General features: G+C 47.7%; 1 protein-coding gene across 1 annotated transcript in view; it reads right to left on the reverse strand.

The window, feature by feature from the left end:
* LOC147717812 (uncharacterized) overlaps window positions 1-17,117 on the reverse strand; it is a 363,057-nt gene that overhangs the window by 53,672 nt on the left and 292,268 nt on the right. The window contains exon 16 of the mRNA XM_086924599.1: window positions 14,867-14,919. Within this exon, the coding sequence (XP_086780725.1) occupies window positions 14,867-14,919 (53 nt within the window). The remainder of the gene's footprint in view (window positions 1-14,866; window positions 14,920-17,117) is intronic.

Here is a 17,117-nt window from a genome sequence, read left to right on the forward strand (position 1 = left end):
TCCACATGCGCGTGCCCACCTCCTTTGGCTGAGCTTCGCACACCAGGCTCTGCACCATCGGGTATTCAAGAAAGGGGAGTTGTTTCGGGCCGAGTCAGCTCCCCCGCAGGAAGGTCGCAGAGCCGCGGAACCCGCCAGCCCCAGTCCCCGCAGGTCACTACTATGGGCTGCACTCACCCCCTCTCACTGCAGCAATTGATCAGCCCTCTAACATCAGCGGAGCCCAGGGGTCTCTCCTTCACACGGCGGTCGCGATACCCGGCAGCGCTGCCTGCTCACACCGCTCCTTAGCCAATCTCAATGTCTTCATCTCTGTCCGTCCGCCATCTTAGGACTTCCTCGGCGTCTTGGGTCGGCAGTATGTTCACCCCTCAGAACACGAGCAGTCCGATAATTAATGTAGAGTTCTAATGCTGGTCCATGTTGGAAGACAATTCCCCATGGAAAGGGGGGAATTTGCCTCATTGATATCGGATAAATGGTCGGATATGTAGGCGAGGACTGCGGAGCCGATTCACAGAGCGAACATTGCCCCCGGCCGCTTGCCACGCCCCCTCAGGCCTTTTTTATAGTTAGATTGATATTACACTATGTTAAAGCCTGGAGACAGGTATTTTACCACTCTAGGCAATGGTTTTGCTGCTTATTTTGGAAAACCACTAGCGTAGAAGGTTTACACGGAAATAATACTTGCTGTTCCATCTTTGAAGTGTTCTATGTTATTGTGCCAACTGTGTTTTTGCACATAGCAAGTTTTCACACACACAGCTAACTTTAAGCATGAAATTACAACTGCCTGCTTTACTTGTAGCCAGGATCTTGAATTACAAATAAATTGATACAAACAATTCATTACTAATGATTCCATATCTTTCTCTCCGTGATTCAACTAATTTTTATTTTTTTTTAAAGACCTTTATTGCACATGTTGCAAATGTATGTATGTATGTATGTATGTATAGGCATTTATATAGCGCACTACTTGCCCGGAGGGTCCCAAGGTGCTTCGACCGCTGCGAAACCCTTCCTGGTTTCCCTGAGAGATGGTCCCTTAATGGGTATCTCCAGGGTGAGACCAGGCATCCCCGGCGGTCTGGTGGGGCCGTTAGTGAAGATGAGGCAAGCTAATGCCCAGAGTTGCCGAGTGTGATCGCTGATCAGAGTGGGCACCGAGGCGAGAGAATTATCGAGTCCGCTGACCCTGGTCCAGAAACCTGCCGCGACGGGAATCGAACCCTGGTCCCGGGCCGTCACAGAGCCTACAACCTCTTTGGGCCGGCTGCATATGGCGTAAGTTACATGAATTGTTGGTGGGGTAACACAGCCGTTGCATCCGACAATCCTGGGGTCCGGCGGCGTAACAGAATAAAACATGTATACATCATATCTTGGGTAGTTCGGGGAAAATACAGGTCTATGGTTTTTATGTTTTTGTTTATGTGATAATGTATCTCCGGTGTCGTGGACATGCTGTCAGCAGTCCGTGTTCATCTATGATTAGCATCCATGGCAATAATAAACAGTGAAATCAGAAATATGAAGATCACAGGTCAGTCGCATGTAATACAATGGTGTAACAAGCAAATAGAGCAATGGTGTGCTGCACCAAGCAAGGAGCAGTCGTATTTAGTGGCAGTAGGAGGAAGTGACCGTTATAGCCGTATCCGGCGTGTCTGGTATCTCAACATGTGTGCCACCCTCCAACAGTGCCGATGTTGCTATTTTGGTCAGGGTTAGAAGTCGTAGCGTGGGACTGTCTGCAAGTGAGCATGTCTCTGTGATTCAACTAAATAGCTAAAATGCTTCTCAAGGAACTAAGGGCCACATGTACAATGGTAAGTGTTTGCTATTACCAAATGGTGAATTTTTGTGATACTCTATTTGGTATTTGTAAAGACCCATGAACAGATGTGTGGTTTACACATTTTGCAATTCAAAGTGGGTCGCAAATAGACCTACAACATGAATAATATTGAGGTAGGCCTCGGTTTTAGACCCATTGGGAAACACAAAAATTACAGGGATGGTGGCCTACTGGGGTCAGCAGACCACCATATCTGGGATTGCAATTGAAATAAAAAAATATTTTTATTTGAAATATAGCCTGTTTTCTTTAAAGAAAAACAGGATGTGTTTCAAAAAGAAAAATGAAAAGTTCCTTCCGTCTCTAACACTTCTTAATGCTCAGACCTCTCGGATTTTCCAGACTCCGTGTTTGCCACTTGTGCCCCCCTCAACACAGTCTCATGCCTAAGCCGTCTTCTCCCATTGCTGTTTGCTTCTCCAAGTTCATTCGCCTCATGTTATTAAACTGCTTTAGTTGATTGAACCTTTGCTGTCCAGAACTCCTGATTTTGTGATCACTTTTTCTGAAGACTCTTCAATGTGAATAAAAACATTGTCTGGAACAGCTTTACTTTTACGAGTTTCAACCCTGAAGGACAATAACCGCTTAGACTGAAGTGGTATCTTGTGGCAGGCTTTGGTAGTAAGAGTCCTGAAATCTGCATTCTTCATACAACAAAATGTAGATGCTTCACACCATGAGGTGATCTATTTGCCAAATATATCTGAATTTCCCCAGCTGTTCTTTTTAGTGCTCCTAGAGCAGCGCCTTGGAACATTTAGGGCAATAACAACTGACCATCCTTGTCTGAAGGGTCAAGTTTCTATCTTCCTCGTGAACTTCATCTAAGCCCAGAAACTAAAGCAAGATTTCAAAGTCAGAGTCCAATTTGCACCAGAAATTGGGGAGATACAAACATAAGTATCAACCCTTCAAATTTGGGTCTGGTTATTTGTTTTGATTCTTGGACACTCCTGTACACTCAATGAAGTGTGCTACTTGTGCACAGCATTATGTCAAGGGAGATATTTTGATCAAAGAACAATAGAAAATCAAAGTGTCTTTCTCATAGGTAGCAGCAGGCGTTGAGGAGTGACCTCTGTCCCTCTGGGCCGGTCACCCCACGCACCGTGCACACTCCCCGTGAGTGAGCCCGCTCCCGCCAAGTGCCGCCGCTGCTCGCAGCTGTGCTCCCGGCCCTCGTCCGCCGGAACTGCATCTGCCCTGTTTGCGCTATTTGGACTCCTGCTAACCTCGCTGCATTTTTGCCTCCGTGTAATCTTTGCTTTGCTCTCTGCAATTCCCTCCTCCTGTTCTCCCCTTGCTGTTGTGCTGCATTTTTGCCTCCGTGTAATCTTTGCTTTGCTCTCTGCAATTCCCTCCTCCTGCTCTCCCCTGTTGTTGTGCTGCATTTTTGCCTCCGTGTAATCTCTGCTTTGCTCTCGGTTACTCTCTCCTCCTGTTTCCCCCTTGTTGTTGTGCCCAGCCCCTGCCGCGTCATCCCCCTGCGTATATTGTACTTCTGCTAACTTTGCTGCATTTTCGCCGTGTTTACTTGGTTTTGCTTCTGTGTTATCCTTCGTCCGCTGTTTACCCCTTATTGTTGTGCCCAGCCCCTGCTGCGTTTCCCGCCACCTCCCAGCTCCCCGCCGCTGCCCCCCTGCGGCCCTGCCCCCTTCCCTCGCTCGCCCTTCCCATTCGCCACCCCACTCCCGCCTCCCAGCTGATCCTCCCTCGCTCTGCCCCCCCACTCTCCACTTATGGCAGAGTGGCGAACGCGCAGCGATGACGCGCAGCGGGCGCGCCCCAAAGGCGTGCCAAAGGCAAGCCCGTTTGCGCCTGGCCCGCGCCCAGCGCCCGGACCCCTGGCCCCCGAAGACACCAGCCCACCCGCCGGACTTACGACGCCACCGAACTCATCACCCTCAACGCCGGCCGAGTCCCTGGATGCTACCGAGCCACCCCGAGACGCACCCACGGACCCTTCAGCTGCCAGTCCTGCAAGTTCACCTGCATCCGGACCTGCACCGCACCCGCAAAGCAGAGCACCAGCAGCAACCACCTGAAGTGCATCCTGCTCAACACCCGCTCCGTCCACAGGCACGCCGTCCACCTCTGGAACCTGATCGACACGAAATGCCCAGACGTCGCCTTCCTCACGGAAACCTGGATGAACGCCTCCTCAGCGCCCGACATCGCCATTGCCATCCCAGACGGATACAAGATCACCCGGAGGGACCGCGTCAACCAGACTGGAGGAGGCATCGCCATCGTCCACAAGAACACCATCCGCGTCACGACCAACACCGACGACACCCTCACAGCCGCGGAACACCTGCACTTCCAGATCCACACCGACCCCAAGACCACCCTCAGAGGCACCCTCATCTACAGACCCCAGGACCACGCACACAATTCAGCGAAGACATCCCGACTTCATCAGCCCGCACGCCCTCCCCTCCACCGACTACATCCTCCTCGGGGACCTCAACTTTCACCTAGAGAACAACAACGACTGCAACACCACCACCCTGCTAGACAAACTCGACAACCTCGGTCTCAAGCAACTCGTGACCTCCCCCACCCACTACGCCGGACACACACTCGACCCCATCTTCTCATCCAGCAAGCACATCGCCTTCAGCCATGCCACCGGACTCCACTGGACGGACCACAGCTGCGTCCACTTCAGCTTCAGAAAGAACACGATCCACCACCACCAGCAACAGGTCGCACGCAGAAGCTGGAACAAGATCACAGCCGACCAGCTCGCCGCAGCCCTGAGCCAAGACCCCCCCGCCAGCTCAGCAAACCCCAGCCATGCCGCCAACAACCTCACAAAGTGGATCAGCAATTGCGCAGATGACCTCGCCCCACTGAGGACCCCGTCCAGCAGACCTGGCAGTAAGAAAGCACCATGGTTCACCGACGAACTCAAGAGCTCCAAGAAGAACTGCCGTGCCCTCGAGCGAGCTTGGCGCCGAGACCCCACACCAGAAAACATGACCACCCTAAAGCTCGCAACCCGAAAACACCACCAACTGATCCACACCACCAAGAAGACCGCATTCAAGGAACGACTGGACAACAACGCACACAACAGCAAGGAACTCTTCAACATCGTCAAAGAGCTCTCCAACCCCAACACCGGAAACAACAACATCACACCTTCACAAGACCTCTGCAACTCCCTCGCCTCCTACTTCCACAACAAGATTGCAGACATACACAACAGCTTCATCACGCCACCGACGCACCCTATGACCGCAACAACGCCCCCCACCACCACCCTCCGCGCCTGGACCCCGACCACCACCGAAGACACCATCCGTACGATGAACTCCATCCACTCCGGATCCCCAACCGACCCCTGCCCTCACCACGTCTTCAACAAAGCCGACGCTGTCATCGCACCCCACCTACGGGACATCATCAACACCTCCTTCGACACCGCTACCTTCCCGGAGAGCTGGAAGCACGCCGAACTCAGCGCCCTCCTGAAAAAACCATCAGCGGACCCCACTGAACTCAAGAACTACCGCCCCATCTCGCTCCTCCCGTTTCCGGCCAAAGCCATCGGAGAAGACCGTCAACAAGGAGCTGGCCGCCTTCCTTGAGACGAACGGATCCCTCGACCTCTCGCAGTCTGGCTTCCAGGCCAACTACAGCACCGAGACCGCCCTCATCGCAGCCACCGATGACATCCGATCCCTGCTCGACAACGGGGAAACTGCGGCCCTCATCCTCCTGGACCTCTCCGCGGCATTCAACACTGTCTGCCACCGCACCCTAGTGCAGCGCCTCAGCAACGTCGGAATCCAAGAGAAGGCACTTAATTGGATCATCTCCTTCCTCGCCGGAAGGACACAGAGAGTCCGCCTCCCCCCGTTCAGATCCGAGGCCACCGAAGTCATCTGCGGAGTACCACAAAGATCATCACTCAGTGGAGAAGTGTGGCTCAGGGGTTAGAGGCGGCAGACCCGGAAGCTGAGATCGGCCCTGGACCAGGGTTCAATTCCCCGCCTCGACGGGGGTTGGGCTCAATAATTCCACGGACTTGATAATTCTCGCTCCGGTGCCTACTCGACTCACGGGTTCACACTCTGCGACTCTGGGCAATAGCTTGCTTAATCTCCACAACGGCCCCTCGCGGCGGGATGCCTGGCTTTCATCTTGTGGATACCCTGCTGGGGTTATTTCATAGGGGAATACCAGGACGGGTTCCCTAAGCAAGCGCATAGATGCCTGCGATGTGGGCGATTTGCGCTATATAAATACATGTACATTTACATTTACATTTACATTTACTCAGCCCCACCCTCTACAACGTCTACATGAGCCCCCTTGCGGCCATCGCACGCCAACACAACCTCAACATCATCTCTTACGCCGACGACACCCAGCTGATCCTCTCCCTCACCAACAACCCCGCCACCGCCAGGACCAACCTACACGAAGGGATGAGAGACGTAGCCGAATGGATGATGAGCAGCCGCCTGAAACTGAACTCAGATAAGACGGAAGTCCTCATCCTGGGATCTTCGCCCTCCGGCTGGGACGACTCCTGGTGGCCCCCTGCCCTGGGCAGCGCACCCCAACCTACAGACCACGCACGCAACCTGGGATTCATCCTGGACTCCTCCCTCTCCATGACCAGACAAGTCAATGCCGTCTCCTCATCGTGCTTCAACATCCTGCGCATGCTACGTAAGATCTTCCGGTGGATCCCCACCGAGACCAGGAAGACGGTCACCCAGGCCCTCGTCACCAGCCGACTGGACTAAGGCAACTCCCTCTATGCCGGAACCACCGCCAAACTCCAGAAGAGACTCCAGCAGATCCAGAACGCCTCAGCGAGACTCATCCTCGACATCCCCCGACACAGCCACATCTCCGGATACCTGAGAGACCTGCACTGGCTCCCGATCAACAAGAGAAACACCTTCCGTCTCCTCACCCACGCACACAAAGCCCTACACAACCAAGGCCCGAGATACCTTAACAGCCGCCTCAACTTCTACACTCCCACCCGCGAGCTTCGATCGACCAGCCACGCCCTCGCTGCCGTCCCCCGCATCGGAAGAGCCACCACAGGAGGAAGGTCCTTCTCCTACCTGGCCGCCAAGACCTGGAACTCCCTCCCGACCCACCTCCGCCTGACCCAAGACCACCTCGTCTTCAGGAAGCAGCTCAAGACCTGGCTGTTCGAGCAGTAGCGGATCACCCCCCTCCCCAAGCGCCTTGAGACCCTCTGGGTGAGTAGCGCGCTATATAAATGCTTTGATTGATTGATTGATTGATGTAAAACTGGACACAAGAAGGAGAGCAGACCCATTCTTACAGTTTTCAGTACCTTACTGTGGGTCAGTCTGTGCCTCCAGCTGATGAAGCTGGGGGCTCTGACTGTGTAAGGTCCTTAATCAGGACCAATAAATTGCTTCTGCATTCCATAAAACAAGATGGAGGGTTTTCCCTGGTCCCACTTACTGGGGCCTTCTGGGACTCAACTTTTTTGACTTTCCTACAGGGTTCTGGTTTCTCCTGGGGACACCATGTTCTCGTCTCTTCAGCTCTGGTATTGTGGTAATGTTTTGGCTCATTAGGGCCAGGGTAACTTGCTCTTGTCTGGTTATCAAGTACTGTCTAGCCACTAGATCTGGCCCTCCATTGGTCTCCTCAATCATGAACTATCATGCTCTGAGAGACTTTTTCCAGAGCTTTTTATGAAGATATACAATTTGACTGTGACTCCAGCCTACAATAGAGCTCAGGCTCTGACAGTGGGAGTATTCTCACTGTGTCCATAAATCTATCATAGGTGATGCCTGATGCACCATGCACAGAAGTAATGTGTCCCTTTCTCAGCAGCTGGGGGTCTCCTAATAATCCTTGGATGTGGACGGCGATTAACCAGATGAGAGCCCATATCCAAGGGAAAAAATTTAATTAGATTCTGAATCAGGTGATTGTACATTTAGAGATAAAGAGGGACATCCCTTTCAGCAATAAAACCAGGAGGTTGATTTCTTTCATGTCCGAGGATGCATCTGAGGTCAGGCGTGTCTCTAGAAGAGCTTCTAATGAGATAGGGGAAAATCTCATATTTTGCAGTAGTAATCCATACAAAAATTGACATTAAACAATGGTTTTCTCTGGCTATAGCCTTTGTAGTAGCTGCTATAGTGAGTAGTTGTTAAACCTGCACCCTTTGCTTCTGCATCTTGGGACTTCCCTTCATAGCAACCAGGCTAATGCAAACAGCATCCAGATGGACTGCAATTCTCGCCTTCTTTATCATCACTCCCTCTCCATCACACATCCTCTTTAGAGGTAGTGTTCATGGAACACATTTCTCTTGAAGGGGGACCATTTGTGCTTTTATTATAGATAAATTGTTGTCAACCGGAATTGCAGAGTCTGTACACCACTGTAGATGTCCACTTCAACCTGTTCCTCTAAATGACTTATTTAAGGTTGATGGCTGACTGGTCAGGGTTGTAGTGAGTTGGACCAGTTGACCAACATGAACGAGCCCTCTTTGGTTTGAGCTCAATTTCTTTACAGTAGCTATCTTGTGTAAACAGCTTTGTGGCCTTCCCTCCTCTCAAGACGGTGGAAGCACACCACCAGGCTTCTCCTGCTCCTATTCTATGGTTAGTCACAAAGGAGCTCGCATCACAATTGAAGTGGATTGAGAGAGCATGATATTCTGCACTCACTACACCTGTCGGCAGAACATAGTCTTCCACTTCTGATATGTCCTGAAAGATGCTTCTGATATTAGAGGTGTTGCTTGTGCCCATCCATGATACATCAAGGGGACCTAATCACCGCCCTTTACCTCTGTCTCTGTGCTTAGAAGGCTGGTCCCTGAGAATATTCCCTGTGGCTATTTGTAGTGCCCCTGCATCCAATATGAAAGCAAATGGCTGAGATTCTGCCACTTGGTCTTGGCTAAAACCATTAATCCTCTATACTTTGAGTGACATTTTAAGCCATGTGTAAAATGTCTACGTAATGCAAAATCTTTTGGGATTGGATAAATGAGGTGGGGGAGCGAATAGCCAATGATAGATAAGATAGATAGATAATTTTTATTTTTCTTGATTAATTAAAATCTTTGCAAATACATAACAATACAAATTCCCATGGTACAGAGAATATTGCATTTAAAATCGACATTAAAAAGGATCATCAATAGGATATTCCTAATTTGTACAATTAGCTGTTTTAAAAGCAGTTCTCATAAGTTATTATATCTCAGGTATTACTGAACTTACAATGACTACTATTGATTCCCAAGCCGGATGACACAGCTTAACCAGGTCCATTGTTCAAGTTGGGCTTGGTAATTAAAGTAAGAGTGCAACTAAAATAAGATATGAAGTTAATTTTAGATATGAGAAGCATGTTTTTAATGTGTTTCGGATAACGACAGGGTTTTAAGTCTCTTAGTTGCCGTCTCAAAGAATTTTGTTAGCCGACAAGTAAGCTGGACGTCAAAGGGTTTGAAGCAAAGTTTCACTGCCTGCCTACAAGACCAGATGCCGTAATACCTGAAGAAGGGACGTAACAAGGTGCATCTTCTATCCTTAAAGTTAGGACAGTTGCAAATTACATGAATGATGTCGTCCTTCCGCTTCCACATAGACAACAGGTCAGAATGCCTCCTTTCCTTTCCCATGGTGGAAGATGGGGTTTAATCTCAATTACCCCCAAACGCAGCCTTAAGAAGTTTTCCTTCGTTCTTATCTTGATTCCTGCACTCAAGTATGCTTAGGGTTTTGGCCTTGCGTAGTCACTGAGCACTATCCAGCCGTGTGCCTTTTTAGTAAGGATTGCTTTGTCTTCTAAAACAGATAACATGGATGTTGTTTTTTTTACTGCTTTTTTGAAGGAAAGATGATCAGTTGGAACCGCCCAGAGTTCAGACAGGCCCAATAACTAAATAGAGTCAAACAAGTACTCCCTGGCTGGACATTTTTCTTGATGAAGTAAGGTGTTCCAGAGGTGGGTGTTTTTAGATCCTGCCTCAGCACTTCGGATTTTATGCCAACTTTTAACATAAGCACTCCTTCTTTCCACCGTTTGTCTTTGGACCCCAAATTCCAGCCGTATTTGAGCCAGAGAGACATATTTTGGAATATGGAAGATTGCTCTGTAGGAGTTGGCTATTACGACGTCTAGAGCTGCTGCGTCTTTGCCTTTAAGAGCCTCACTCCCATATGTCAGTGTCGGCAACAGTTTGGCCCTCAGGACCTCTAGAAAGGGATCAAGCGTGAGGTCAGGAAGCCGTCTCTTCAGTGACTTCAGTGCCAAATACGTTGTAGTCCCCTTTCTCCGCATGGACTCTAGCTGGAGTTTAAATGAGCTTTTATGATCCATTAGTATTCCCAGATATGCATAACTCTGTACTTGATCCAGATGTTGGCCATCTAGGCACCAGCTATTGTTCTTCTTTTTGTGATAGTTAACCGCCATAATTTTTGGTTTCCTTGAGGTTTATTTTGAGGGCATTCCGGTTAGAGAAACTGCTTGTCGTTTGTAATAGGTGCTGAAGACCAGTTGGCGCCCGACTGATTAAAACCAGGTCATCAGCATATAGCAAGTTAGACAAATGCTTGTTTCCCAGTTTTGGAGAATGAGATACACAGCTGTCCAGCTCCCCAGGCAGATCTGCAAAAATTAGATTGAAAAGAAGCGGGGCAAGGACCTGCTTGAGGCCTTTCGAGGTCATGATTTGTTTTGAGATATGTGTCCCTGCGCCTAATTTAATCCTGATCCATGTATCTGTGTGCAGCTGTTTTAGCTGATCCCAGAGTTTGGCACAGTCGACATTGTTGAAGGCTACTGTGTAGTCAATAAAACAAAGGAAGAGAGGCATTTTTTAATTCTTAGGCTGCATCCATTAACAACGTGAGAGCCAAGAGGGACTCATGGGCTGTATGGGTTGTATGCTGACCTTGATAATATTCTCTCAGCCCCTTGTTACCCCACGGCTACCTTATACAGCACCAGAACAGAAAGAAGGGAAAAGGAGGTGGTTTAGCGATTGTATACAGAAACACCCTCATATGCAGGCTACAAGAGGGAGGAATCGAGGACTGCGAAAGCATCCACTTTTCCCTCCAAATATCCCCTAATAAATACCTCTCCGGTACCTTCATATACCGACCACCCGGCAGTCTAGGAAACTTTGTCGGTTCATTGCTAGAGTCCACAATCTCCTCCTGTACCTCGACCTCCAATTTCATCTTGCTTGGAGATTTAAATCTCCATTTCAAGGACAGCACAGACAAAACCGCAGGGGACCTCACTTCAGAATTAAAGGCACTTGACCTTCACCTACTAAACTCAGAGGCAACACATACCAAGGGTCACCTTTTAGACCCTCTCTTCGCCAACCTGTCTAAAATAGAAATCCTACCCTCACTCCCTCTTCCATGGTCTGATCACTCCCTTATCCCATTCACTTGGCAAACCATTTTAAACACTCCCCAAACCCCAATTTCCAGAGAACAGGAGAGAATTTGGTCCAGACTCTCATTTGAGCGCTGGACCCAGGAATTAACACTCTCTGCCACTCCCGTAGACCCTGACCCCGTAAAAGCAGATGAAGACTTCACTGGATGGCTCACCTCCACTCTGGATGTAGTCGCTCCCAAGAAAAATCTAAAGAAACAAAGTAAGACCTTCAAATCCCCATGGTATTCCCAAGAACTAAGGAACCTAAGAAAAATCTGTAAAATCCAAGAGCGAAATTGGAGGAAAAAATGGGACCCCCTCATCAAAGAAGAATACAAAAAAGCAATGAGGACCTACAAATCAGCCCGAAAATCAGCCCAAGCTTCCTTCTTGAAGAAAAAATTAAAGCTGCATCTAACTCGTCTCGGGAGACTTATAAACTAGTCAAAGAGCTACTTAAAATTCACAATCCCCCCTCAACTCAGCAACCTACAGTCACAAGATGCAACCAAGTAGCATCCTTCTTTCAGAATAAAATTACAAACATCCTACAAACCCTTCCACCTAAATCTGATAACAATCCCCCTACCGCCTGGTTACCCTCCACAACCGGCCCGACTCTAGACAGTTTTAACCAGCTGTCCAATGAAGACTTTCTGAAAGCTCTTTCAGGCATGAAAAGTGGCTCACCTAATGACCCAGACCCCATTCGTATCCTCAAACAAGTCGGACCTACCATCTCACACTTGGCCACCAACCTTATTAATGCTTCTCTTAGCCAAGGAGTGGTCCCCCCTAATTGGAAACATGCAATAGTCAAAGCTTTACAGAAAAAAACAGGTCATGATCCTTCAGACCTTTCCAACCTTCGCCCAATCGCTCTCTTACCAGGCATAAGTAAGATCGCAGAGAAGGTGGTCAACCAGCAATTGTCGGCTTTCCTTGAATCCAACAATCTCCTTCGCCCCTCGCAAACAGGTTTTCGTCCAGGTCAGGAAACCGAGACCGCTCTTCTGAAAGTGGTCGAGGAAGCCAGATGCATCTTGGATTCAGGAGGATCGGTTCTACTGATCCTCCTGGATCTAAGCGCTGCATTTGACACGGTGGACCATAAGATCCTGATCCAGCGACTACTTAACCTAGGAGTGAGGGACACGGCACTTTGTTGGCTTTCTTCCTTCCTTAAGGACAGAACCTTTCAGGTCTGTGAAGGGAATGTGCGATCGGACCTTTTCCCCCTCCAGTGTGGGGTTCCCCAGGGCTCTTCATTGAGCCCTACACTATTCAACACATACATGGCCCCCCTGGAGGATGTGGTCACTCCCTTTGGGATAAAAGCCGTCACATACGCTGATGACACCCAAATGGTTGTATCATTCTCCTTAGAAGGTGACAAACTTAAAAACCTCCATGACTGTCTTGAAGGAATCCATGGTTGGATGTCCAACTCAAGGCTGAAACTAAATGGCTCTAAAACCGAGCACATGCTGCTGGGACATCAAACGTCACCCCTTCCCACCGCAATGTGGCCATCATGCTTAGGACCCCTTCCACAACCCAAGACAGAACTCAAAAGTCTAGGTTTCTGGCTGGAACAAGACCTCTCTTTGAAAACGCAGGCAAAAAAACAGCTGGTACCTGTGTGGGCCTACTTCATTCAGCCTGGAAGATTCTCCCACTACTCCCCGCACCGTCACAAAAAATGCTTATTCAAGGTCTAATCTTATCCAGATTAGACTACAGCAACGCCCTCTTCTTGGCGGCCCCAGAATCCACTATTAATGTTCTTCAGAGAACACAAAATGCCGCTGCAATGATTCTGACAGGTACCCCCCGGAGAGCTTCAGCCAAACCAGCCCTAAAAGCTCTCCACTGGCTGCCAATCCGTGAAAGGGTCAAATTCAAGGCCTTATGTACCACCCACAGAGCTATGCAAAATCAAGGGCCCCCGATGCTTAAGGCAATGCTCTACCCATATAAACCCAACAGGTCCCTACGTTCCTCCCAAGGTAACCTGGCTACTGTCCACAGAGTCAAGAAAGCCCGCACTGGAGGGCTTTTCGGTGACAGCTGCAACTCTATGGAACGCCCTGCCAACCCAGCTACGTACCGAACCTAACCACATGAAATTCCGGAAGCTACTTAAGACTCACCTTTTCCCGCAATAACCCTGACCCTTCTACCCCTTTGCTTCTTCCCTCAGCTGTCAATGCAATCTCAGCGCTGGGACGCTCCCGGGCAGCCATGCGCTACAGAAATCCCGCTTTCATTTCATTTCCTTGCAACTTGGGTAACCTGATTATGAAGCTGCAGGGAATAGGTGTATCCAGTCTGGCAAACTCAATAAGATGCTTGAGCTTTAAGGAGTTGTACCCTGAACCACTGTACTTATGTACACATATATGAGGAGACGACAATGTTCTAGGTTAGACGCACATTCCCCTCGTAAATGCATGTATACCACTAACAAGCATTGGCAATGCCAATAGATATGACTAATGAATTAAAGTGCCTTTTGTGCCACTGATAGGTTTAGGCACTGAGTAAGTCATCATGCATGTACTTTGTCTCTCACCCTTGCACTCTTGCATCCATTCATTCATCCACTGATTCATTCTTGCATTCTCCCTCTGACTCAACCACGAAAAAACAAACACAAACTCAACAAAATAATACAATAAATTAAAAAAATAGAAGTAAAAAAAAATATGATATGGGCTTGCCATAACAAAACTAATCATAGCGGGAGTGTCTTAAAAAAGTATTGTGAATAGTCTAGCATTGATTTATATTCTAGGATGGTCACTCCGTTTGGAACCAACTTGTTGGCCATTTTGACATGGTAAAACAATGATACACTGTGAACATCAGCATTCCATAATAGGCTCCTGGAAGTGGCCATCTGGGATGCTTTGCCCTGCAGATAAAATGAGCAGCAAGCAATTGACCGGTTAGCATTGTCTGGAGAGCGGAAGTTTAATCTTAAGAAATATTGAAATAGAAAGAGAAGCAAAGAAAGGAAAGTGGAACTACAACAGGAGAACATCAAAATCTTAAGGAATGGCCAATCAGCCCTGCCGCTGAAGCACACTCATTTTAAGGTGGATGTACATATGTGATCAGAAAATGGTGTAATTAGCAGAACAAGAGAGCTTCATCCTGGCTCCCATCATGCGAGCCGCACCAAAGGTCCTCGTGGTGATTGACACCTATTTGTCTGGCGACAGCTGTGCTGTCAAGCAAGACCAGACCATAAAAATAACCGCTTAATGTTCTCATGGGAGTAACACATTTATGTATTCCCCCCAGTAAAAGAGTGTGGCATACAGTACCAGGGCCTCTGCTGCCTAAAACAAGATAGAATCAGGTGATGTGAGGCAACTAGTTGAATATTTAACTTGAAAATAAACATTAAAAGGGCACCATTGGGCACTGCCTGTGAAGCGGTTTCCTAGTACCTTCTATGTACACTTTGGCGAATACAGAGTAACTTCCATGTGCCCCTCAGCCCATCCAAACCCATCAGTATGAATATACCATGGCGAAACCACTTACCTGATCTGGAACAAAGACATCCAGTAAGTGCCGCAGGGAGTCGCAATCAGTTACTGGTAAGACAAGGAATGATCAGATGTTAGTGAGTTTATTGTGCAGACCTCTATAAACAGTTCTCTTATGTGAACACATCAGTGGTTTGAATTCTCTTCAGTAGTGCCAAAAGGTAAACATGGCAAAACAGAAGTCGAGATGAAAGTGTTATGATTTCTGAATAATATCGCTCTCTTTTCATGGTTTTTCTTTCTAAGAACGTGAACATTCGTAAGTTAGTTAAAAAAAATAGGCTTGCTTATTTGTGGGAACCATCTAAACAGGGTCTTCCACTACTTAGGGATAAGGTCCAATCCTTTAACAGAGTTTCCCCTGGCATTGATGCTTTTGCGAGAAGGCTGGAACTTCCCTATGTCAAATCAATACTAGCTCTTTACAGATCCAAGTGAGTCTCACAATATAATTTTGTACAGAGGTGTGGGGATACCAGCCTTGCAACTCCTTTCAGGTGGCGGAGAATACATTTCTCATGAGGATCCTGAGGTTACCACAGTCGGTTCCAGCAGAAGTTGTCCATGAGGATCTGGGTGTGGGCTTTATTTCAGATAGTATTCAATTATGCACTTTTCTTCTATGGCTGGCCCTCTGTGTGAATCATACCTAGCATTGGATATGCCGCTTTTTCACAGACGTCTTTTGTTGTACTTCTGACTAAATCTGTTCCCTCACTCATTAGTCAGAAGGGAAAGTCCCTCAGAGGCTGTGATTTGTACCTGTGATAATGTTATTGTACTTGACACTTAACAACTTGTTTTCATTTTCCCCATTTTCAATAATCTCCGATCTAAATAAATGTGCCATTTACTGTGGCCACTGGGTTTTACACAAGCCAGACCGGTTTTACTTTACCTTCAATTTCTAGACAATCATATAGTTTTTTTTTATACATCATGGTTTTAGCAAGAGTTTTCCATTCCTCCCGATAAACTGCAATAATTGTTCTTTGATATTTGTAATGCTTATATATTGTATTGATTTTATGATTTGTTTTCATAAATCAAATAAAGTATTTATACCAGTACTTGGTTTTCACTGTGACATACATAACAATATGGATATCTGTTCATTTCTCTTTTATCTTTTTCCTCTGAGAAAATGAGGGCACTGCCCTCAAAGATTGTCTTATCTTTGATTTTCAAATTTTAGTAGAAAATGTATATAATAATAACATAATAATTTTGTTAGATCTGGCATAATTGGTGTGGCCTTCCCCTGTACTTTTGCCTTTGCCTGCTGTGATTTTGCTGTGTGTGGAACTTTGCTTTGCTGGTCTATATCCTTTGGGCACTTTGCCACTGCTGTTCAGTGCCAAAGTGCAAGTGCTCCCTTTGTAAAGTCACTCCTTCTCAGCCACCACAGTTACCTCTACCAGTGACATCTCCACCAAGGCACCCGAGATCTGGCTTCCGTCATGCCAGACACCTTACAGCAACAGGTCTAGCTCAAGGACAAGGTCAATATCTTGCTGCAGATGCCACCATTCAAGATCGCCCAGGCGATCCTGCTGATTGCAAAGGTGGTATTCTCCATCTAGATTGTCATCCTCACAATGGCATCATGTGACCTTTTCCTCTTCTGGTCTATATTCACCTGTGAGACTCACCTCCAGCAAGAATATCTCATATCAATGATATAAACACTTTCCAGGAGGTTTTTATAAGTGACGCCACAAAAATTGAACATTGATTTGCCAACTAGCACAGCCACTACTCTGGTACTCTATGAAGCACTCCAGCAGACCATTGCCTCCTTTGTTTTCAGGTCTTTAGAACCAGCTATGGGGCTATTTTGACACTAGCTTCTGCTAAGGCAGCACCATTGCGTCTACAGAAAAAATACTAACCTCTGATTCAGGATCCATCATTTCTTCATACGAATCCTACACCAGACTCTGTCATGGTTTCTGCTAATGGCATGCCACAGGCCCATTGTCAACTGTTCCCCCTGACATGGAAAGTAAAATGTTGGAGTTTGTGGGAAGAAAAGTGTGCCCTACCTCCTCTGTCACCATGAAGTCTGCAAGTGTGCCTGCTCTGCTTGAGCAATATGGCAGGTCTCTTTGGGACTGTATTCAGCAATTCACAGAAGAACTTCCAAGAAATTTCTCAATGAGCGCATAATGGTGTCAAATCAGATCTGCAGCTGATATCTGCTCGCTAGCAGCACATAGATACTGTCATGGTCTAGCCCTTCGTCC

Source organism: Lissotriton vulgaris, chromosome 5, assembly GCF_964263255.1.
Source record: "Lissotriton vulgaris chromosome 5, aLisVul1.2, whole genome shotgun sequence".
NCBI classification, from domain to species: Eukaryota; Metazoa; Chordata; class Amphibia; order Caudata; family Salamandridae; genus Lissotriton; species Lissotriton vulgaris.